Source organism: Triturus cristatus, chromosome 5_1 (assembly GCF_964204655.1).
Source record: "Triturus cristatus chromosome 5_1, aTriCri1.1, whole genome shotgun sequence".
Classification (NCBI taxonomy): Eukaryota; Metazoa; Chordata; class Amphibia; order Caudata; family Salamandridae; genus Triturus; species Triturus cristatus.
The window spans coordinates 802,466,394-802,491,786 of record NC_140587.1 but is presented as its reverse complement, the minus strand read 5'-3'; the positions used below and the strand labels follow the sequence as shown (position 1 = coordinate 802,491,786).

General features: G+C 48.2%; 1 protein-coding gene across 1 annotated transcript in view; it reads right to left on the bottom strand.

Moving 5' to 3' along the window:
• SMCHD1 (structural maintenance of chromosomes flexible hinge domain containing 1) overlaps positions 1 to 25,393 on the bottom strand; it is a 1,955,900-nt gene that overhangs the window by 1,451,555 nt on the left and 478,952 nt on the right. The window contains exon 17 of the mRNA XM_085605822.1: positions 10,077 to 10,190. Within this exon, the coding sequence (XP_085461948.1) occupies positions 10,077 to 10,190 (114 nt within the window). The remainder of the gene's footprint in view (positions 1 to 10,076; positions 10,191 to 25,393) is intronic.

The following is a 25,393-nucleotide window of genomic DNA, read 5'->3' as shown; positions in this document are numbered from 1 at the left end:
TATCATTGCCAGGATATTCAACTTTCGGGACCGTGACGCAATCCCGCAGGCCTCCCGTGTGCATGGCCCGACGAAATATGACAATGCGGATATCAGTTTCTATCCTGACTTTACACAATCGGTGCAGAAACAGCGAATGGGCTTTATGACTGTTAAGCGGCGGCTGAGGGACATGGGCTTGAAGTACTCTATGCTCTTCCCGGCCAAGCTACGTATTGAACTGGAAGAACGGACTCATTTTTTCGACCGGCCCGAGGCGGTTGAGGATTGGCTTGACACTTTGCACCGTCGGCACGGCGGGGAGGAACGAGCTGCGGATGAGGGTGGTGGATCAGCGGAACAAGGGTGAACGAATGACTTGTGGTTCCTTGACAGTCTTGTGTTCACCACCGACTTGGGTTTGATGTACTGGGGTTTTTCTTTTCTAGGACTGCATTACCCTTCCTTCATCATTGGGAGGCCGCGGGGTATCTGGTGAGATTCTTCCTCCTCGGGGGGGTTTTTCCTTCTTTCTTTCCGTAGAGTAGGTTTATGGGGGGGCGACAGGCACACTGCGAGTTGGGATGGCTTAATGGTCCTGTGCAGGGGTGCAGGGTGGGGGGGTGTGTAGCGGGAGTTGGGGGGGTGGCGGTGGGGGTGTTGTTTTTGTGTGGTGTTCGTTTTATACCAGGCAATCAGTGTGCTGTTTTTAGCTCTCAACGTGGGTGGGGTGTCCGTTGCTGTGGAAATGGGGGGTAGGGGGTTGCGCATTTTAACATGGAATGTCAATGGTTTGGGGGACCGATTGAAGCGAGGGGTGGTGCTACAGTATCTGAAACGTCTCTCTCCTGATGTGGTTCTGTTGCAGGAGACGCATTTGGTGGGACACTCATGCCATGCTATGAATAGAAAGGGCTACCGTTTGGTGGCCCACTCTGGTTTTACTACCGGCTCCAGAGGGGTGGTCATTTTGGTTCGATCCTCTCTCCCGCTGGAAATTGATGAGGTGATACACGACGACCTGGGGCGCTACGTGGTGTTGGTGGGCCGGTGGGAAGGACGGACTTTGTGTTTGGTTTCAGTTTATGTCCCCCCGGGGTTGCAAACCACTACCTTTGCGGACTTGGGAGGGTTGCTGCTTGGGCTCCCGGAGGGCCTCTTGCTGGTGGGTGGTGACTTCAATTCTGTGGTGTCGGGTAGAGAGGATCGGCACCCTCCCAGAGACCTTCCCGGGGCGCACTCCTGGCTGGGTGGCTTTATCGACACTATGGGGCTTGTGGACTGTTGGAGATCAATGCATCCGGGGCTCTCCCAATTTACATTTCACTCTGGCGTCCACGGCTCCTTATCTAGATTGGACTATATGCTGATGCCGGCCGCCCAAGCCCAAATGATCGGGGAGGTCAGACATCTGGCCCGCGGCATCTCTGATCATTCCCCGGTCCTGCTCCACTTAGATGTGGCCATGGGGGTAGAGGGGAGGGTGGCCCCGATTAATCCCTGGTATTTGCATGATCCCACGACTCGTGCCCTTTTGGTTAAGTCTCTGGACCGTTATTTTGAGGAAAATCAGGGTTCAGTCTCATCGGCCGTAACGTTGTGGGAGGCTTTCAAGGTGGTCATCCGTGGGCAGACCCTGTCCTTGATCTCCCATGCTAAGAGGCGTAAAACTGAGGAGGTGGTACACCTGGAGTCGAACATAACTGACTTGGAAGAAGATCTCGGGCGAGGGGTCACACGGGACAAACTCCATGCCCTTTGCCTGAAACAAGCGGATTACAGGGCGTTGGTTACGGATGCTGCCAAGCTCGCTAGTAGGGAGCAACAGGGGCGCTTGTATGATGTTGGTGACAAGGCTGGAAGGTTGATTGCATGGCTGGAGAAGAGAGAGAGAGCGAGCGAGTCGTGTGGTCCCGGTGATTGTGCGTGCTGATGGTGTGAGAGTTACGGATCCGGGGGAGATTGTGAGCTGCTTTGCGGACCATTTGCGGGACGTCTACTCTCCGGTTTCGGAGAGGCCAGAAGACGACTCTCGTCAATTGCTGCGAGATATTGCATTGCCGTGCCTTTCGGTCGATGATAAAGGACTGCTGGACGCGGCGCTTACAAACGATGAGATAGCATCGGCGATTCGCTCGGTCCGTTCAGGAAAGGCTCTTGGCCCCAACGGCCTTCCGATCGAGCTCTACAAGCTTCGTCCAGATAGGTTGGCACCTCATCTCCGCGAGATGTTTATTGCATCCCGAGAGGCCGGCGCCCTACCGCGTGATCAACGTCTAGCGACCATTGTGGTGCTCCATAAAGAGGGCAAACCGCGTGATTGCTGTGCGTCTTATAGGCCCATCTCCCTCCTAAACGCTGAACCCAAGATTCTCGCTAAAGTGCTCGCTAATCGTCTGATTAAAGTCATCGGTGACCTGGTACACCCGGACCAGTCTGGTTTTATTCCGCACCGCAACACCGCGCTGAACCTGCGGCGCCTCCATGGAGTCCTCGCGAGAGTTGACTCTATTCGGGAGCCTGCCATTTTGGCGTCTCTTGACGCCACGATGGCGTTTGACACGCTGGAATGGTCATATCTCTGGGTGGCGCTGGCTAGGTTTGGTTTTGGACCTGGATTCATTGGATGGGTGAAGTTGTTATACGTGGAACCACTGGCGCAGGTGGTGGTGAATGGTAGAGTTTCTGCCCCCTTTTTGCTTGGCAGGGGCACGCGGCATGGTTGCCCCCTGTCCCCGCTTCTTTTTGCTCTTGCGTTGGAGCCCCTGGCGGCGTGGCTCCGGTGGGAACCCTCCATGACGGGTATTCGGTGGACACCTACGTTTGAGGATCGCGTGTCACTCTACGCAGATGATATTTTGCTCTATCTCACCTCTCCGTGGAAATCGTTGATAGTCTTATTTGATGTATTGAACTCCTTTGGTCGCAATTCAGGGCTTGTCATTAATTGGGTGAAATCCTGTGTCTATGTGCTGGTTGGCGACCCCCCTCTTCTCCCGCGTGGCTGTCCAATTCAGAAATTCAGATTTCACATTCTGGATTCAAAGATCTAGGTATCCACGTATCCCTCGATCCGGCGGTTCGTTATGCTCTGAATCTGTTGCCCCCGCTCCAGCGGCTGCGGGCCGATGTAGCTCGTTGGCGTAAGCCCCCGCTATCGCCGCTTGGCCGGGCAGCCTTATTCAAAATGATGTCTCTTCCACGCTTTCTGTACGCATTGGAAGAATTCAGTGGACGTGGTGCCCGCCCGATATTTTTGTGAGGTAGAGAGCTTACAGAGGCAGTTAGTTTGGGATGGGAGACCGCGCATTGCTCTCGCTAAATTGACCCTACCGTGGTACGACGGTGGCATAGCTCTCCCTGATATCAGACGATATTATTGGGCGTCCCAGTTGGTGGCGGTGAATCATGGGACATACGGCCCGGCGGTGAACCCCGCGTACGAGATGGATAAGCTACTGTTGCCGGGCAGAGATTTCAATAGGGCGCTTTATTCTACTTAGGGAAGTACTAAATTGACCGGTCCTACGAAAAATGCGGTGCGCGCCTGGCGTTGTGCCACCGCTGCTACGGGATGGACGGGCCGTCTGTCTCGTGCGACTCCGCTGTATGCGTCGGACGCGTTGGGAGGTTTATGGCGTTCGAAAGGCTTTGAGAAGTGGGACTTGATCGGAATTAGTCGTGTGGGGGATCTTTGGACGAAGGGTGCTTTTAAATCATTTGAAGCTCTTCAGACGGAATAGAAGCTGAGCGATAGGGAGTTCTTTCGTTATGCGCAGATGCGCCATGCGCTACTCTCAGCTTTCCTGAATCCTGCAGTTATCCCCGAGGCCTCCCCGTTGAAAGATCGTCTGCTTGATGGTTACCTGCCAGATAGTACTATTTCCCTGATCTACAAAAAACTGATTAATACTCGAGCGGACCTTCTCACACATTTGCGAGAGGTCTGGGTCGCTGATGGCCTAGAGTTGGATGACGAGGACTGGGTCGCGGCCGTAGCCTCACCGAGGGAGGTTGCTATACCGGCTCGCCTTCGATTTGTGCAGTTGAAGATACTACATAGGGTCTATGTCACCGGTCCCCGCTTGCTTCACATGGGTTACACAAGTGATGGTTTATGTCGGCGCGGTTGTGGCTTGCTTGGTACTTTTCTTCATATTCTGTGGGAGTGCCCGAAGGTGATACGTTTCTGGACTGGTGTACATGCAGTGATGGAGGAGGTTACGGGTGTGGCGCTGCTCCCTGAGGCTCGGCGATGTGTGTTGAATGTGTGGGAACCGACTGACTGCGATGTGGCACAAGAACGTTGGGTGACTTTGAGCAACATGATCGCTAAAAGGGACATTGCGCAGCTCTGGGGGTCCGGCTGGCCCCCCACAGTTACGAAATGGAAAGAAAACATGGATTGGTGCATGTTCCGAGAGAAGACTGTTTATGTGGCCAGAGGCAAGCCTAGGGCATGGAGTAAGATGTGGGGTCCCTGGAATTCCTATCGGGGGGATATCTGCGCCCCCCCCTTGGTGGTCGCACCAGACGTAACGATGTCCCCTTGACTTTGATGTTCCTAGTCGCTTTGCGGGAGGGATGACCGAGCCTCTCCCTGCCCCCCATGCTCTTTTTCACGCAAATAAATATGTAATTGGCTGCGTTGTCGCTGTTGTCCCCCGCCCATGAGAAAGCAAGTCCCTGTTAATGGAGTTCTTTTGCCTGGTGTAAGTTTCTTTTTGTTGTTTTATTTGTAAAAAGTTAATAAGAAACCTTTCTGAAATACTATGTTCAGTTGTGGGCAGCTGCAGCCGTTAGGTGTGCGGTTCGCTTCGGCTCTTCTAACTGCTGTATTGTTGTTTTCTCTACATTAGCGGCCGGCCCAGGCGGTTGTAGGCCCATGACTGTCAATACTCGATGTGTAAATAAAGGTTTAAAAAAAAAAAAAAAAAAACAAGCCCGGAAGACAGTGCATTTCAGAAACAAGCCCGGCGGAGCGTGGCGCAGGCGCGCGCTTGGGGGCGGGGGAGCGGATCCTTTGAAGTGCTCCCTTCCTGTGTTGGGCACAGCTGTTCCGTGTTAATCCCCTCAAGTGTATTTATGACATTTTGATTGGATTATTCTTAAAGCATGTACGTTTTGCAGTACACAAAGGAAGGCATACACTAGCTGGGGACCAGTGCCCTGCAATGTAAAAGACGGTGAAAGAAAGACAGTGCATTTCAGAAACAAGCCCGGAAGACATTTCAGAAACAAGCCCGGCGGAGCGTGGCGCGCGCGCGCGCTTGGGGGCGGGGGAGCGGACCCTTTGAAGTGCTCCCAAAAGGCGGAGTGCATGGCGGCACCAAGCGCGTGATTGTGCGCGTGCTAGCAATGCAATCCGCTTTTTGGGAGCACTTTTAAAAGCCCCTATAGTCTCGCTTTGCGATCGCTTACGCGATAGCAAGGCGAGACCTAAAAATTGTTCCACCTGCAGGCGTATACCGTTTTAGTGGAGGGACGCCTGGCTGCCAGAATGACATCACAGACTTCGGGATGAAGATCGAAAGCTGTCAACTGTCGCCGCACAATCTCCATGCATTGAGGTGGAGGCTGGACAGGTTCGGGTGGAGGGCTGTCCTCTGCTGCTGCGACAGAAGATCCTCCCTAAGAGGCAGTCAGATCGGGGGATCGATTGCCATGCTGAGTAGCTTGGGATACCAGTATCTTCGTGCCCAATCTGGAGCCACAAGGATGACTTGGGCCCGGTCGCGCCAAATCTTCTGCACTCTGGGCAGAAGGGGTATAGGTGGAAAGAAGTACAACAGACCGCAACTCCACTTGCGACGAAAAGCGTCACCCAGCGAGTGCCGACCTTGGAAATTCCAACACGCAGAACTGATGACATTGTGCGTTCTCTTCGGTGGTGAATAGATCTAACCAAGGCTCTTCCCACTGCAGAAAGAGACCATGCGTCACGTCCGAGTGCAGACGCCATTCGTGATCCATCAAGCACCGGCAGCTGAGTTTGTCCGCGCTGGGGTTCAGAGAACCTGCCAGGTGTTGAACCACCAAGGTAATGCCTTGATGTCCCAGCCAGGTGCAGAGCCTCATGACATAGGATCCACGACCCCACCCGCCCTGTTTGTTGCAATACCACATGGCGGTGGTGTTGTCCGTGAACACCTGCACTACACTTCCCCGGACAGTGGGAAGGAATGCCTTCAGTGCAAACCGGATCGCCCGCAGCTCCAGAAGGTTGATATGGAGCCGGGACTCCGCCGGAGACCAGAGGCCCCCTGATCTCTGCCTCTCTCAAGTTGCCGCCCCATCCCAGGAGGGACGCATCCGTCACCAATGTATGCTCCGGTTGGGGAAGGGAGAGGGATCTGCCATTGACCCAATCGCAATTCATGAGCCTCCACTGAAATTGTCGTGCAGTGCCCTCCGAGATCTGGACAAGATCGGACAGGTTGCCCTGATGCTGTGCCCACTGGAACTTAAGGTCCCACTGCAGAGCCCAAATATGCCATCTGGCATGTTGCACTAGCAGGATGCAGGCGGCCATCAGGCCCAGGAGCCGGAGGGTCATCCTGACTGAAACCCGGGATAGAAGCTGAAAGATCGGAATCATAGCCTGAATATCCCGGACTCGCTGCTCGGGAAGATAAACCCGAAACCGCGTCGAATCCAGATCCGCTTCGATGAAGGGGAGCTTCTGAGAGGGACTCAGGTGCGACTTCGGCACATTGATGGAGAACCCCGGCAAATACAGGAGGTCGGCCGTAGTCTGAAGGTGGGTGACGACTGTCTGGGGCGAGTCCGCCTTCAACAAACCGTCGTCGAGGTAGGGGAAGACTGAAACCCCTGACCTGCGCAGATGAGCTGCGACCACCGCCATCACTTTCATGAACACCCGAGGGGCGCTGGTAAGGCCGAAGGGGAGCACGGCAAACTGAAAATGCTCCTGCTCTACCGAGAACCGCAGGTAACGCCGGTGGGCCGGCAGGACGGGAATGTGAAAATATGCGTCCTGCAAGTCCAACGCTACCATCCAGTCTCCAGGGTCGAGGGCATCCAAAACCTGAGCCAGAGTCAACATCTTGAACTTCTCCTTCCGGAGGAAGCGATTGACGTCCCTGAGGTCCAAGATGGGGCACAGGCCCCCTTTGTCCTTCTTGGGGACCAGAAAGTAGTGGGAATAACAACCATGTCCTACTTCTGGCCCAGGAACGCGCTCGATGGCCCCCCTGGCAAGGTGGGCCGTGACTTCCTGTTGGAGAAGCGCAAAGTGATCTCCCGACATGCGGTGGAACTGAGGTGGCATGGTTGGGGGGTAGACTCGAAGGGGCGGGAGTAACCCCTCCGGACGATTTGCAGCACCCACCTGTCTGAAGTGACAGAATGCCAGTGGGGGAGGTGATGTTGGATTCTGCCGCCCACCGGCGTGGGGTGCATCCCAAAGCTCGAACTAGGAAGGCTTTGAGGCGGATGCTGCGGGAGCGGATGTGGACTGACCCGCACGCTGGCCCCCTGTGCCACCACGGAGGCTTCCACGCCCACGGCCGCGCTAAGTTTGGTTCTGCGCAGGCTTCTGGCTGAACGAGCGTGCAGGGGTGCCCCTTCTGTGGCCACGAAAGGAACGAAAGGTAGACGTGGCCGGGCGTGTGGTGGAGAGACCCAAGGACTTGGCTGTAGCCGGAGAGTCCTTGAAACGCTCCAGCGCACTGTCTGCCTAATCGCCAAACAGGCGAGTACCATCAAAAGGCATGTCAATGAGGGAACTCTGGACGTCCCCCGAAAACCCAGTGGACCGCAGTCAGGCATGGCAACGCAGGGCCACTGTTGTGGAGATCGCGCTCCCTAAAGAATCTGCGGTATCCAGCCCACACCGAATGGCGAACTTCGTGGCATCCTTCCTCTCTCAGCTTGGAAAAGTATAGCCCAAACCTCTTCCGGGCACTGGGGCAGTGTCTGCGCCACTGTGTCCCACACAGCATGAGAGTAGCGGCCCAAGAGGCATGCAGTGTTGACTGACCGCAGCCCCAAGCTGGCAGAGGAAATTAACTTCTTGCCAAACTGCTCCAGCTTTTTCGATTCCTTATCCGGCGGGGCGGTGGGGAACGCACTTTGGGAAGTGGATTCCTGAAAGACCAGGCTCTCCAGAGTCGGATGATTTGTCAAAAAGGCCGGGTCACCCGGTGCCGGGCAATGACGCCTGGCCACGTTCTCATCCACAGGAACCCCGGTGGCTGGCCTAGACCAGGTGCTCATCAAAACATCTGTCAAGGTCTCATTAAACGGAAGCAGAGGTTCCATGGAACTTGCCGCCGGCTGAAGCACTTCAGTAAGGAGGTTTGTCTTTGGAGTGACAGTAGGCAGATCAAAGTTAAGGGCCTCAGCTTCTCTGCGAAGCACCACAGTATATGTGGCGCCCTCCTCCATGACAGTGGGAGGAGACATACATCCAGGCTCAGAGGAGAGGTCAAGGCCACCTGCATCCTCAGAGTCCTCCGCCCACTCATGTTCAGACATGCGCTGCCGTGCACGAAGGTCTTCCGACCCCTCCCAGTCATCCCCCTCCTCCACGGCCCGAGGCACAGGCGGTGGGGGAGGCACAGGGAAAAACAAATGCTCCAACGGCGCCGCGAACGGTGCCGATCCGGCTCCATCGCCCAATTAGGGTCCCAAGCTGGAGCAAAATTGCCCAGAAACTCAGGCAAGGGCGGAGGTGGGACAAACGGAAACCATGGCCGCACCGGGAACGGAGCCGCATGGCGGCGCCGAGAACGGAGCCGCCGGCGGAGGACCTTGTGGCGCCAACAGCGGACCCGGTGGCAAGCAAGGGCCCTCAATAGGGACCGCAAGGCCCGAAGGCGCGATGGCGGGAGCCCTAGGCCTGAAAAGGCTGTCCGTGGCGGTAAGAAACTTTTGCACCTGGGCCGGAGTCGCCGACGGATCCGGATAGGGCGAGTAGGCCGCGGATCTCCTAGGCTCCGACGGAGCCGCAGGGGAAGGACCCCTGGCCCCCTCATCTGGAGACCGACAGGGGGACGCCGGCGAGCGAACACGCTTCTTTGACTTTTTATTGTGACGTCTCTTACCAGATTGAGGGTGAAGACTTTGACCCCGAGGAGCGATGATGATGGCTCCGCAGTCGGTCCCTCGAGCGACCCCTGGACCTCGAACAGCGCGGAGACGACTGCCTGGCTTCCAGCAGCTTTCGGGACTGCTCCCGCAAAGCCTTCGGAGCCATGGCCAGACAGTCGGAACATGACTGGGAGTCATGGTCGCGCTCCAGACAGTAGAGACAAACGCCATGGGGGTCGGCCACGACATCGTACAGCGACAGGCCCCGCAGTATTTAAACCCAGGCATCCCTACCCGGCACCGGGAGTCAAAGACTCAAAAGAAGTAGAGACAAAAGTCTCAAAAAGTTAGTCAAAAAGTCACTAGGGTACGTGCTCTAACTGGATCTGCGCTTGCTGGTGTGGAAAAAGAAAGAACTGACATCAGCGCGCATGGGTGGCGCCTAAGTAGTCTCCGTGACGTCATCTCGGCGCATACGACGCCAGCGACAGACGCGGAGCCGCACAACGCCACCTACCAACGTGCAGGGGTACTGCTGACGAAAAACTTTCCGGATCCAGTCTGACCCCTGGGGATATTCTAAGGTAAGGAATCTATCACTAACGTGTCTCTTTCAGATATAAATCACAGAAACAACTTACTTGTATGTCAAGAGCACCACAAGACTGTAGCCTTTCTCTTCTAGTATGAAGCCAGATGAAAACAAAAACTATGCTTATGTGTTTTTCCTTCTTCACCAGGGAAGCCAAGTTTGCATGAGTTGAGTTATGACAGACAGCTTACAGTGTCAAAACTGGTGTATATTCCTACTGCTCAAAAAGCAAGATTGAACTAAATAAATCTGGTACTGGAGAGGTGGGGGGGCATGCACTATCTTTAGAGCACTATCTGTACCTCTTGATTCTCCTACCTCATTCAGGTAAAAATGAAAACAACATTTCAGAACAAAGACTGTTTTACGAATTTACAAATGTTGAGCACAGCTTTCAAGTTTCTTGCATCACCAATATACAAAGCTGATATAAAATGGGTTTTGTACTTACAATGCAAAATAACCTTGAGCTCAACCAGCAATTTCTTAGCACTTGAGTGGCTTGACCCTGGCAGTTTCTGAATTGCTTCTCCTTTCTTATTCAGTATTTCAATTCGTAAAGCTCCTGTAAACAGAACAAATATTGCATGTATCCAAAACATAATCGTGATAGTAGATGCGCTTGCCTGCAGTAAAACAGGTCTTGATTTCCATTTCACTTTTGTGCTGTGTGGACAATTTCTTCCTAGTTTTTAAATATAAAAATGCAGGTAACAATGTGAACCTGCACATTTTGCACAATGTTCAAAACTATGAACAACTCCTTGCTCTTCTAGATGTATAGACTGTACTTTCTAGTAACAGGCAGTACTGAAAATGATATTCATCAGGGCTCAGTTCTGGGGGGACCTCTACAATGTTCCCCATTATATTATCTCTGTTGGTGACATTATTACCAATCTCTCTTAACTATACTTCAATACCAAAACCACACCCCCTTTCCCTTCTTCCACACCAGAGATGCAATCAAAAATGTTAAAATGCTTCTCTGCCATCAACAAATAGTTGGCGCTCATCTCAAGAATCAGAAGCCTCAATAAAAAGGTGTTAACCTCCACCACATTACCAATTCCTATCATCTTCCCTCCTGTCACCTTGAACCTCGACACTTTCATCATAAACCAGACATTTAGTAATTCAATTCAGCTCCATCATGAACCTGGAGTTACGTATGCCCTCCAACAATAAAGGTAACCACCTTCAGCCTTCTAACGTAAAAATAGGCCAATATATTCCATACAGAAAAGTGAAATCCCAATGCGCTAGTTTTCATCAAATTGGACTACTGTAATAGCTTTTGAGATGAGCTGTCTACAACCGCATTCATTGCTGGTGGCAATGTTATTTATCTTGCTACACAGACACCAAGAAGGGTATTGGTTAAGCAAGGTGAATATTTCAAGCCAGTTCCCTTGACCAATGAAACCCTCCACGGTTCAACCCAATCTGATAGCTCTTAATTAGAGATCAAACAACTCTCGTTCACTAAGAGTTGCCAATCTGAATCTTCTCTACGCACATGGCCCTCTATATGTTCCTTTAATACAGGCCCCATACCAGGTCATAGGAAAATCTGCACCGTCTTAAAATTCACAGTGCTTCATGCTCCTTTGAGTTTTTGATTGTTACAGCTTCTTAAGCCACTTTTATGAAATGCTCTCCTAATCTTACCAGAGACACACAATTCCTCATACCAAAGAAATCAAATGTTCTAATGTCAACCTCCCCACTCTGAAGTAACTTAATATCTGAACATCATATTTTCCACCTATTGTCTTCCACTGAGATATAAATATGTACACACTGCTGATGCCTACAAATGCCGCTGTAACATAATGAACATAATTAGTAATATCACTGTTAGCATCATAATGAGTAATATCACTGTTAGCATCATAATGAGTATCATTGTGCCACCACCCAAATTTAACTATCACCAAGTAGTGAATATGATGGGTGCTTATCCGAAACTGCTCTTATACACCATGTGAGTGAAACTATATACAGCACTTCTATTAGAAGGGCTACTCACCAAATATTAATAAATATCGAGTTGTGTTTTGGGTCATCCAGTCAATGCTGACATGATGATCCTAGAGACCAACAGACAACAGTATGTTTACCACCCACTTAAATTCTTCTACACTTAACTGTACAAATTCAATACCGTTTGTCAACATATCTTGGTAAAAATGTAGAACGTACTGTTAGGAACGGGGGAAAACTGTATATAAAGTGGACAGTAGTACAGTTCAATTAAACATTGGAGAAATAATATCTGGAACAATAATTCACTTGTTTTAAGAATCAACCATTGTACGGGCTCCCTACTGGCAAATGGGAGCACATATTGTAGTGTTGGCTATCCACCAAGAAACAGAGGTTCTTCCTGTGTTTCTGCAGAAGCGAATTAAACACTCAGACGCTGTAAACATAGGCAGTCATCGCTCTGGAAAGCTGTCAGGATTTGGGATAGAGTTAGCATTTTGCATCGCTATAGAGGAAGCAACGTTTTGCCTTTCAAGGAAATACTGTGTGTCCCTACTCAGAGTATGGGATATTGCTCCTAAAACCTCCGGCAGAACCTCAAACTGCTGAATGGAGCAGGAGGAACATAGACAAAGGATGCTGTGGAAGATGTAGCCCTTTACCCATCTGCACCACAAAAGTAACCAACTATTGGTACTCATCTGAATCCAATTATGGAGGTGGACAGAAAGTCTTAAACTTTCCAAAGAGCAACATACTCCACAGTTGAAACTGAGATTGTGGGAAGAGGCCATGGGTCAGGACATGTTTTTTCTTTGAAGAGTATTGGGCTGAGCTTTTGAACGTGAAGAAGTGAAGGAAATTGCATGAGTCTTGGGATAGGCCTTAAAAGTCACAGACGGGTCTGCCAATTTAAAAAGGTCTGGGTTCTGACTGGTACTGCTAACACTCAGTGATTTGGCCTTGACCATGCCCCTTTTACTCTTGAAGGCCCTGTTGGTGAAAGACCAGAGGTTTTATCCATCAAACAAGATGGCAACACCTTTTCCATGAGTGTCTGGATTCAGGTCTTAAGACTTCAGCCACACTTGCAGGTACAGGAAAGGCCTGTGTTAATGAACTTATCAATGAGGTGTCAACATGTACAGATTTTAGCATGCCCCCAATAGCATGTGTGAGTGAGACTTCCAGAGTTTCCAGTTGTAAAACTCAATACATTTAAGGGTCAACTGCAAGAAGACTGTACATTGTGTGGAAATACAGAGGCCAGAATTAATGATTAACAGCTGGTATTGCATTATAAATGTTAGTCCCTGCAAAGGTTATTACCCAGGCTGACCCATGATTACCCAGAGAAAAACTGCAAGTTTTCCCAGATTCCAAGGATTATTCTACTCACATTTAAATCCTTCATTAAGGAAGGAAGGAAGGAAATTAGAGTGCTGAGTGGGGGCTGCTGGGAGAAAAAAAACTGCTAAATTGAGGGAATATTATCTTTAAAAAAAAAGTAGAAAGACTTACAAAAACCTGAAGTACCCGTAGTCATTTCTTGAATGAAAATCAGATTGGAAAATTCCAATAACATATTTAAACATTTCTTGAACGATGTTGTCACTAGTAAGTTTCTGATTGGCATAATAATAACGCGCCAACCTATTTACCTTTTTGCAAACTTTCAGCGCAGCCACATAATAAGTTCTGGCCTCTTGCAATAAAGTCTGTGAAAAAGCTTACACTTGAATTGGACTGCACCTAATGCAGGCATATACCAATTTTCTAAAGGAGAAATGAGATGCAAGCTAACTATACAGAAGCAATTACATTTCAGTACCGAGGAAATCCAAATAATAAAATTTCTCAGTCCCAGAGGTGGCCGTTTGAAGCAGAGCTCTCTCTCCGACAATCTAATTCTCCAGTAATTTAATCTGCCAGAAGCACCAGGGACGGTAGTAACGGTGATCACGCGATATCACGCACCCACCAACTTCATACCCAACCTCCAAAATATGGTGCAGCCACAGAGGGAGCTGAGTGCTGTGGCTCAGTTAAATGCCACCACAAGCTTACGCCCAAGTGGCGACGAGAAGCGAGAGGACCCACTCACTGGAGCAAGGTAGGACTATGTAGCTGCGGGGGCTTCAGCAAAAGTGCTGTAAGGCACATTTGCTCCCCCCACACAGAAACAGTGGAGGGGGAGAAATAATTGCAGTCTCCAGTGCCGAGATACAGGTAGACCAAATTCTACCAAATCTACCGAAAGCTTACCCCATGCAACCAAAAGCTCCTGGTCTAGCTTTACATGCCACTGGGTCTACGAGCACCCTAGCACTGAACCGGCTGTGGTCCCTCAAAGCAGATCAATAGACGCTCAACCCAATGATTGCTAGCTCAAAGAACTAACCACACAGCACTAACCACACAGCACCTATGAATCCTTGCATGGTTGCCTCGCCCTGGGGTGCGAACTTCAGTGAATATGGAATTTCCGTGATACTGAGTATCACACCCGTGGGGCCTCCACTGAGTGTGATTTTAAAGAGACCATGACACTGCCTTACCTCACCTGAGGCTTGCTTGCCCTGTCATTACACCACAAGCGAGCAACGACCTCAGTGGACATGGGCAAAACCGACCAGAAACAAAGTAAACTCAGGTTTGAGTAGCACCGACAAATGAGGTTACACTCCAGGCCCTCCTCACCCATTCCAGGTGCCCCTCCGGAGTTGCAGCAGGACGAGGATATAAATACCATCAGCTTGGAAAAAAGATCCAGCCTTAAAGAGATCGGAAGCAAAATCGACCATATTAATGTGTAAATAAACCTGCTGAAGGACAGGCTGGGAGAACTCCTAGGAGAAGCAGAACCAGGTTATCTACATTGGAGAACATTGAACCATATATGAAAGCCACTCTGGCCTGCCTAGAGCGAAAACTACTACCAAAAATGAAGTATTGGAATCCTGCTTACACAAAAATAATGCTGCATAATGGGTCTCCCTGAAACTACCAACAGGAGCAAACCGGAACTGTTTGTCGAATCACATCTGATCGAACTCTTTGGAAGAAGCAGTTTCTCTGATCTCCTGATGGTGCAGAAGGCACACACATCCCTCAGACCCAAACCTCCAGTCAGGGTACCTCCTGTACCCATAATTGCATGACTATTGAACTATAGAGACAGAGATACTGCCAAGCACTTAGCCAGAAAACAGGGCCCATTGAGATACCAGGGGTCCGATATTTCGATCTACCCTGACCTTACCCTGGTGGTGCAGGAGGTATGCAGGGCTTTCACAGAGGTGACAAAGTTTATGTGCGACAAACAGATCAACTATGCAATGCTCTACCCAGCACAGCTCTGCATCCAAATGAACAATACTGCAGGAGTCTACACCAACCCCAAGGAGGCGCTGGAATTCGCTAAAAAAAGCAGGGAAGAACATTCCAGATCAACCAACTTCCCCCGATGCGTAGAACACACACTAAACAACCTCCCCACATTGTGGACAGTGATTCAGCTTAACACTCATCTGAACATTGAACTTAAGTGTGACCCCTCCCACATGGGCCTACTCCTTAATGCACTCAAGAAACAACACAATCACTGCCATTTTGTCTGAAGGGATACTAACACTGTGTATTCTTCTCTATACAGTCTTGGATCTAAGCCTACTGTGGAGCGATGGATGGCTGGCACTAGTCCCCCGTTCAATCAATGTGCTTAGGTTTTTGTTTGCATGCGGATTGTGAAATTTACCAGAATGCACTGATAGTTTGAGAATTCAGTGTAGAAGGGCTGTGGGGGATGGGAGGAGAGAGACAAAGTTTGTTGGTGAGAAACATGCCCCTTACCATCCATGCACACCAGGGCTCGATGGCATTACTGGACTAACTCACCATACTGCACACAAGAATCTGCAATGGTTAGGCTCAAAACTTTAATATGGAAAATCCAAGGTCTAAGAAACCCAAAATAGAATAGTCAGATTCTAGCATACACTCACAGACATAATGATGAGATTAGGTTTCTGCAGGAAACACACCTTGGACTCTCCAGTCCTACAACATTTGTGAGCACCTGGGGGCCCAATCATTACTGTGCCTCCAGCAGCACGTATGCTCTGCGAATAGCCATACTCAAGAAAACCCTGCAACTTCACCTATCATTTCATTAGAGCGACACTGAGGGGCGCTACGTCTACAATGAGGGTACACTAAATGGAATACACTTCGCCCTGATCTTTACCGATTGTCCTAACGTTGACAGCCCTGAGTTCTTTGAGAGAGTGATGACCATATGCAGACAGTGGATGGCACACAATATAATATGGACAGGAGACTGAGATGGACAGTTGCAATCCCGTCTGCTCTGACCACCCACGAGACACTAGGCTGCTACGACAAATAATTGATATGGAAGGGATCAAAGCTACATGGAGAGAGAAACACAGGTGGGATAGAATTCAATCTCATTATTCCACGGTCCATGACACTCACTCTCGGATTGACTTCTGCCTTGGTTTGGCTGAGGTGCTCCCGTGGATAATGAGCATTGATCTCCTACCCAGCACTATCTGATCACTCTCAGATCGTACTCACAATTGAAACACCTGATGATGGCCCGACCCACTACGTTTGACGTTTCTCTGACAGGATTCTTAGAGACACAGCCTTCATGGGAGACCTCCGAGGAGCCATAGAGGATTTCTTTAAGACAAACATTGGCTCTAAGGAGCGGTTCTCTACAGTCTGGGAGACCTTCAAAGTCTACATAAGAGGATTTACAATAGGTAAATACATAGGAATCCTCCGGTCGATATGAACACAGCCCTGTTTGGCAGAGATCCAGTTAAAGGAATAGGAAAAAGCCTGTGAACTGTCTCATGATGCACAAACTCCTGCAGACATCCACAAATTCACTTCAAAGGTGCATGAGTGGATGGATAGCAAATCAAAATATTTAGCTAGTCAAGTCAAAATTAACTGTATTCGGCTGATATAGCCATAAAAGTACAAATAACAAAACAGGACAGATCAATCTACAAACATATAATACAGAGATGTAAAATCAGTTAAGATCCCCTGTTTTGTATTTCATAAACAAACATAAAAAGTTAAAAAAAAAATCATTGGACAATTAATGATCTTTGTAGAGTCCTACTCAACACGAAATTCATTATCTGCGGCTCCCGTAAAAAACAGTAAAATAAAATACACGCCATCGAGTAATATGACAATTCATGCAAAAATGAGCACGGCTCAGGGATCCATAACAGGGAAAATGACGACATAAATGAGAAAACAACCCACCATCACATAATTAGGCCTGGGAGTAAATAAATAAATAAGATAAAATTAGCCCAACTTACACTTGTTCATATTTAAATTTAAAAAAGAAAGTCATATCAAATAACACATACCCCAAAAACTTTTTTACATAACATGATTCAAAACCGTATCCACAGAACAGCTCATGAATAACCTATTCCTATACCTAATTGCTCCTGTTAGGAAACTTGCTACCTCAATGCAGACCATAGGTGACGCTAGCATTTGTAAGTACACCAGCGGTGGCCTAACTTGTTTAAAATTACAACCTTTAAGCAAAGGGAGGATACATTTTCTGCGCAGTGAATTGTAATATGCACAGAAAAATATTGTATGAAGAGTGTCATGGTCCAAGAAGTTGTCACAAGGCCAGGAATTTAATGTTCCTTCTTTAAAATACCCTTTAGGGAAAGCAAGAAGCCAGGGAACTATATTCAACCTACATCTCATCAAACCGAAGAGATGATACGGTTTATTTATGTAAAGGAAATAAGGTTGCATCTGTTGACCCAGGCTCAGTGTGGCAAATCTTCTCACCATAGGTTTTTCAATTCGTTCTCCTCCCTTAATACTCTTTGTCTATCTAAAAACTGCTGCTTGAAGTCTCTAATGAGGATACAAAAATGGGGCGACCCTGTGTCCCTCAGAACCTGGGTATATCGTAACAGTCAAAGGTGGTTCTGTCGAGTTTCTGATTAATTCTAATAGTGCATTTAAATGTCACAAGCGTATCTCAAACTGCCTCGATGAGGAGAAATATTTTACAAACAATAAGGCACATGACTCAAATTGCTGTCTGATGTATAGGTTTTATCCAAATAGTAGCATTCACATTCTTTACACATATATTAATGGCTGTCAATACAATTAAAAAAAAAAAAATCACAAAATAGGTGGTGGTCAAGTGACATTAGTGCTCAGTGTTCAGTGGTGTGCAATATACACAGGGTGGTGAACATTTTTACAACTGGATAATGGGCCAGATAATACAGGGAAATACAAGAAGGCTGCCGGATTCTTTCCCTGGGCAGCGCCTTTGGATGATCCGGGCCTAGTATGGTTGTCGACGTTTCGACCCAATCTATGCTCCCTTGGGTAGTCAAAAGAGGGTCTTCATCAGGACGGGATTGGGCAGGGGAGAGTGAAGGACAGCCCTGAAAGGACCAGAGTAAATCCTGAAACGAGACCTGGTAGAGCGAACAGTGGTGGCCCAGGCGGTGGTAGTCTTAGAAAACAGCTGTAAGTTCATAAAGAGTTTGACGGGGGAATACAGGCATGAGTCCTGTTTCGTTGCTGCAAAGTCAGGGGATTAATATATATGTAAAGAATGTGAATGCTACTATTTGGATAAAACCTACGCATCAGACAGCAATTTGAGTCATGTGCCTTATTGTTTGTAAAATATTTCTCCACATCTAGGCAGTTTGAGATATGCTTGTGACATTTAAATGCACTATTAGAATTAATGAGAAACCTGACTGAACCACCTTTGAAGTGTCTAATGGCCAGTTTACCCAATGCTGTAGGGCTCAAGAATAAATCGGGCAGCCCAGGGTTTCCATCTGATCCTTAATTTATCTTATCCACGGAATGTCTAACACCTTTTCCAAGGTGAGACAGTCTTGGATGATCAATTGGTTTAGGTTTGGAGTTGGTTGTGCCCAAATTCTCAACCAACGCAATAAAGAGGCAACCGCAATCTGATCAGAGATAAAACCCGCTCCTAATTTCTCGTGTATGTTAAAAATTGGTGTGGATGCAGGGACCGAGAGCAGTTTACGCATAAAAAGGTTTTCGGCCCCTTGGATTTCTCTGGCATCTGTATAACCTCAGACGTCGCTCCCATAAGTCGCCATAGGAAGACATTTGGCATTGTAAATCTTCATAAGTGCAGGGAGTGGTTTTGATCCTATTCTTTTTGCAAAGGCTTAAGTGGCCCTCGATGCTCTAGCTAATACATTCTTTTTATGTGCACGCTGCGTGCACCATGAGCGATGCTCATCAAAACGAACCCCTAAATAGGGAAAAGCGGGGACGTTTACTAACCTAACTTCCTTACAATAACATTTAACCTTCGCTGCACTCCTTGAACCTATGGACATGGCATGCGACGTTTTAAAATTAATGATTAAGTCCAATGACTCCATAAAATCTATAAAACAATTTAAAAGCATTTCCAGCCCCCTTGCAGTCCTGGCCACCAACACCGCATCATCAGCGTACAAGAATGCGGGAATCATTGTAGTACCGGCTCTGGGAATATCTTTACAACAAGAAATCAGAGAATCCCCTAACTTATTAATATAGAGGGTGAACAGCAAGGGGGCCAAGATGCACCCCTGCCGGACCCCTCTTTTTACTGCCCATGAATCAGTCAGGCTACCATCTTCATTAAAACGCACTGCCGCTGTTGTATTTTCATGGATGGCTGCCAGAAACAAAATCAAGTCAACATCTAGCCCTATATCTTCAAGGATCAACCAGAGCTTTGACCTATTAACAAGGTCAAAAGCCTATGTTAAATCCATAAAGGCCAGATGGAGGTTCCCACGCTTTGCAACTGTATACTTCCCTATCACCAAATGGAGATTTAAGCATTGGTCCAGCGTACCTTTCCCCTGCCTAAAACCATATTGGAGATCGGAAACTATACTTGCTTGATCGAGCCACTCTGTTACGCGTGCCAAAACAACTTTCCCCATAATTTTGGCCACGGAGTCAAGGAGCGAGATGGGCCGGGTCATCCCTTGCTCCCTTTTTAAAGATCGGTATGATGACCGCCTTAGCCCAAGACAGGGGGAAACCAGACAGGCAGGCTGCGTTAAAAACATGACTTAAAATCTTTGCCCATAGCTTAGGATCTGTCTTATAAAGATCCGCCGGTACTCCGTTGAGACCTGGAACTTTCCCCCCCTAAGGTTAATGTAATTGCCTTGTTGACTTCATCAATTGTAAAGACAAGAGGATGGCATACCGAATCAATAACTGGCTTCCCTGCGGAAATCCCAGGGGTCACGTCACTATACACTTTCCCAAAATGTTGCACCCACCTCTCAGCAGGAACTAAACAATCTTTACTGGAGTTTGGTGAATCATCAAACAATGGACTATTTACGACAGACCAGATTCTAGAACTATTGGCCAGCACACTGGCCTGGCTGAGCTCCTCCCAAGCCATCTCCCTCAATTGCCTTTTCCGACTCTCCACTGCAAGTTTATATGCCCTCCTTACATTTTTAAACCGTAAAGCTACCCTGGGTTTTTGCTTAAGTTCCTGCATGAGTTCCTTATGGGTAGTCATACAGGTTTCATCAAACCATTTTTCAAATTTTGGGGGCCTTGGTCTACAAGACATAGTTAAATTAGAGGCAACCTGCTTTATGATTCGGTCAAAGGCATTAAGAACGGATAATGGTTGGGAGTCCTGGTCTGAGCAAATCCCAAACTCCTGCGCGCAATTAGTAATTAAACTATCAATCAAACGGTCAGGTATGATCCTTTCCCACCTCAATCTACTTGCTTGATCTATGGGTGCAATATTAACATTAGTAAGTTGGGTCATGGTCCTTCCCTTATTTACAGCATGAATATTAAGGTCCAGTGTTAGTCGATTGTGATTACTAAAGCAATTTTTTGGTGCACTTAGTGTGCCTATTGTCGACTACAACGAAGAGGAAACCAAAACATAATCAATTATGCTGTGGCGGCCATGAACGACATATGTAGGTATGGGAACTATCCTGTCCGACTGCACGAGGCAAATCAAGTTATGGGTTGACTAAAAACTTTCACAAAATGCCGGACGAGGTATGTTCAAAATGGGTTAGCCTCCGAGGGCCATAATCCTCCTCCAGCCTTGCTGAACAATTAATAGAGCAAACATGAATATTAAAATCTCCCAGGACTAATATGTCATAATGTGTTTCTGTGCTGTCACCATAATCACCCAAAAAAGCAGTGAGAGCTCTAATTCATCTGGTCTAGTGAAAGAATTATAAAAAATTAACCACTAGCAGGGGTTGGTAAATTCTTCCCGGTCAATTCTACTCCTAAAATTTGGGGAGAACATGATTCAATCAACTTTACTTTATAAGACAACTTAAGGTTAATCATCAATAATAGCCCCCCCCCCTTGCTCTGCCCATACTGGATGGTGTAGCAAGTTTACAATAAGATATAAACCCATTCAGGTGGAAGTTTTCGTTGGCCTCCCATGTTTCCTGAAGGGCTATAATACGGTGTGTGGCAAGAAAAAGTTCCCAGGATGCATCACCCTTTTTTGCCCTTAAACCAGCAATATTCCATTTTAAAACTTTCATTATACCTCCATCAGTTGTTGTTAGGGTAGTACTGGGTTCTACTATAACAACTGATGAGATCTGTTGGTTCAAGGGACAGGACGGAATAAAATTCGGTAAGCTAACCATGGGAACATGCATTACTTCATCCGGTGTTTCCACTAAATTATCTAAAATAACAGGTACTACATTACTAACAGGTAGCCAATCTTGAGCATCTAAACCGGAAAGTGCCTGAAACCTGTTAGACAAGGAACTGGAGGGAGCCGCCAACGACAAAGTTCTCAGAGAAGGCTTGTAAAAATATCCCAATGGCAAGGCCCAGATGGAAGTGACGGACTTGACGGACTTAGGGCAAGGATCTTGTGCCCTTAATATCTTCTGAACAACCATGGGATTTCGGAAATTAATGACCACACAGTCCCCTTCGAAGTTCTTTGGTGACTGTCCCACCCACCCAACTCTGCGTACCATAATAATATTATTACTCATGGGTACCCTAAAACCTTTCTGTTTGGATAACCAATCTATGGTTTTATTACGCAATTGGATCCAAGATTCAGTTTGGTCTGATCTAAGTGGTGGGATACCAGCCAGAACCAAAACATAAGGACATGCTGCTGGGGGTAGGTCTAGTACATCTCCAGAACACTTAGCATTCAAAGGATTCAGCACAATGGGACCATCTCTGTTATGATTACTAGCTCTAGTAATAAACTTGGCCTGGTCAATAGGTAATGATCTTGGAGGTCCCACAAGCTGAGACGGGATCTGATCAGATGGATAAAAAGAATTAACCATGCCGCCTATCCCCAGACCTCCCAGGCCCAGATGTGCGATATTCCCCCCCAGGGCCAGATACCATGCGTGATGGTCGAGGTGTCGCAGGACTCACATTACCAGTGTTCACATTAACTGCTCTGTGGGCCAATTCCCTATTGTTAACCCCCATGGGGCCGATAACTTCTGGCATTACCGGGGCCACAGGTGCTTTAACTGCCCCTCGTGCCACACAATGGCACCCACATGCTTCCTGATTAAGTGGCTCATTGCTGGATTTTAAAAAGTGTGAAAATGTTTCCGCAATCTCCCCTAGTTTACATAACAAAGGTGCTAAAAGGGCAGTTATTAAAGTCTCCAGGTGCTTCCAGTGGTCAAGATCACTTCCAATGTCCACCATGGTGTAGGGGTCAGTATTTGAAAGGAGAGGCGTACCACCATTGAGTTTGGGGGTCTGATTCTCGCATATCCCTAATGCTTGGTGTTTAGGTTTAGCTTTGGTCTTGTTCCTCAATGCCACACTTCCCCTTGTACGTTTTGCAGGCGGCTCACCATTCCCGCCCTCGCCATTCCCTCCTAACCTGGATTTAGAAGAGCATGCCACGCTTTCCCTTTCCCTTGCAGCTCTTTTGGATCTAGTAGCAGGATCGCCTTGGGCTACACAGGTCATTGTTGAGGTATGCGCTATAGTTAGAACAGGGGGTGCAGGCGGATCTATTTTCTCCGCAGATGAATTAACCAACGATTCCTGAGCTACGCTCATTGTCGGGTTTTGAGCAAGTTCCAAAATGCTTAAATGATCCACCTCCAGTACCCACAATTTGGAAGCTAAACAATCAACTGGGTCCCCAACAGGACTTACAACTGGTGCATCCAAGCTTAAACGGTCCAATATTTGCAGAGCGCCTAGGGGAGATTTGGCCAAGGTTATAACCCCCAGAGATGACCTTTTTTGCCCTGCATAAGCGTCCAGAGAGAGACGTTTTTCGGTGAGCTGTATTTCACGTGTCAATACTGTCTCAGCCCTTGTTAAAAACACATCCAATGTACCCACAACCTCCCACCCAGTCCGCAATTCTGTTTCCTTACGTTTGGTTGTCATAACCAGTGCCTAAATATATGAAACCACCTTCTAGACAGACAGACCTATCAGGGAAAATATAACACTAATATGACCGTATGCTTCGTCCGGAGTTCAAGGTGTCTCACGCAGCTAAGGGGGGTGGCCCAGCCCTGCCTCCTCCTGGCTCAGACGGGCGCAGACGGGCCTGCCCTTAGACCGGGCTTTGCCCGGGCATGGCCCGGGCAAGCGCGCTGCGGGAGCCCGGCAGGCCTTTTAAGCGCCTCCCGGCGCTCCAAGTCAGAGTCAGCAGTGTGCAGGGAGGCGTAGTCGTCACTCCCCGTCCTCCACGAATGGCATTATGGCGGCAGTGATTCTCGTTGCGGTGGCGGCCCCCAAATCCAAAAGACCAGCAGGGAAGTGAATTCTTTACAAGCTTTAGCTAAAGACACAGAGGCCTGCAGATATGGTGTGAGACACCACCCCAGCAAGACCGTCTTGTGGCTACTGAAAGAAGCCCGTACACAAGACTACGTGCAGTACTGGGCAATCGGTGGGGGACCACCACAATAGCCAGGGAATATCAGACATACTGCTCCTCACTGTACAATTGCTCAAGTGCAAAGCTACTTAGACGACAATGCCTTAGCATGGATCACGGGGGCACCTAGAGCTTTCCTCCTTGAACCCATCGACATGCGGAAAATTATCATACCTATACACAGCCGAGTGTGCAGTAAATCCCCCCAGCTCCGATGGTCTCACAGCCAAGGTTTATAAAATATTTAAGCAGTTACTGGCAGCACACTTTGTTAACATCTACCAGGAGGCTTTGGGCACTGGCAAGCTTCCTCCTCCCACGAGAGAAGCTTTTATCGCTGCAAAACTGAAACCTGGCAAGGATGGATGACTTTACCAAATCACACAGACCATTAACTCTCCAGACCTTGATAACAAATTACTCACACAAGTTATTGCAAAAGGCTAACTCCTTTGATGTCCTGTCTAGTTCTGCTAGAACAGCCTGGATTTATACCTGGTAGGGCCACGCTCAATAACCTGTAGACTTTCTTTAATGTCAAGGCACGGATCAGCGTGGAGGTGACAGCAACAGCAGTCCTGCTTGACACCGAAAAGGTGTTCAACTCCCTGGAGTGGCCTTTTGTATTTGTGGTCCTCCACAAACTAGGCATACCATACAAAACCCTAGATTTAGTTCAACCGCTTTAAACTACCCCTTCCCAATACGCAGAGGTATGAGGCAGGGGTGTTACCTCTCAGTGCTTTTATTTGCTCTCGCTATGGAATCACTGGCCACCAGACTGAGGGCAGAGCACATACAGCGCAGGCTCAAATTCCCAAATAAGCATGTGCTGCTTTCCATGTACTCTGATGGCTGTTTTTTTATTAAAGACCCAGAGGTAAACCTCACACTGATTATATAAGAGATAGGGGGGTTTGGAGACATGTCAGGCATACGCATTAACTGGACCAAATATGGAATGCTCTCTCAGACCCCGGCCATCAGTCGACCAATAATGTGGTTTTATGTCTTTACATAAAGTGAATGACTTAGCAAATAAATGCGACAAAACCTGTTTAATTCAGTTACTTGACTTCAGTCTGTTAAATCACTTTAGCAGCATATAAATATGACGGCTATGACACTTTCCTCTTTTTGAACTTTCAGAAAGTTGTCTTTTTTTTTTTTTCCTTAGCCATTTGTTGTCTGCAACCCATCTCTGGTCCCTATACTGGGTGCAGTTATTAGTTGAGCTTTGTCTATTCCTCTTAGAAAGCCACACACAATGGGAGATAAGGTGTGTCTCAAGGGGCAACCATTGGCAGGATGGGAGGGAAGAGCTAGCACAGCCTCACTTAAACCTGAATGGGCTGTGTCTGGGCCCCACACAAAGGTATGTATACCACCGTGTAGTTAGTCTGTAGCCAGGGAGGCAGGACATCTGTGTACTTCAAAGGCATGTCTTTTAAAGTCTCCCCCACTTGAAAGGCACCACTGGGTATAAATCCTGGACCTCAGACACCACAATTTCAGTACACTTCTGGACTTATGGATACTCTACCAGGGAGAAGGACTGCTGTGCTGCTGAAGGGCTGCCATTCAGCTGGAATGCACTTTGCTGTGCTGACCAGGTGCCCTCTTGCCTGGGTGAGAAGGACTGCACCTGTATCTCCGGTTCCCACAAGCCAGAGTGACACCAAGGGCTAGTTGGCTGGCCTCCTGATCTGAAGCCTTAGGGACATAACAGGCTTCCAACCGCTGCACCTGGACTCAGCCATCTGTGAATCTAC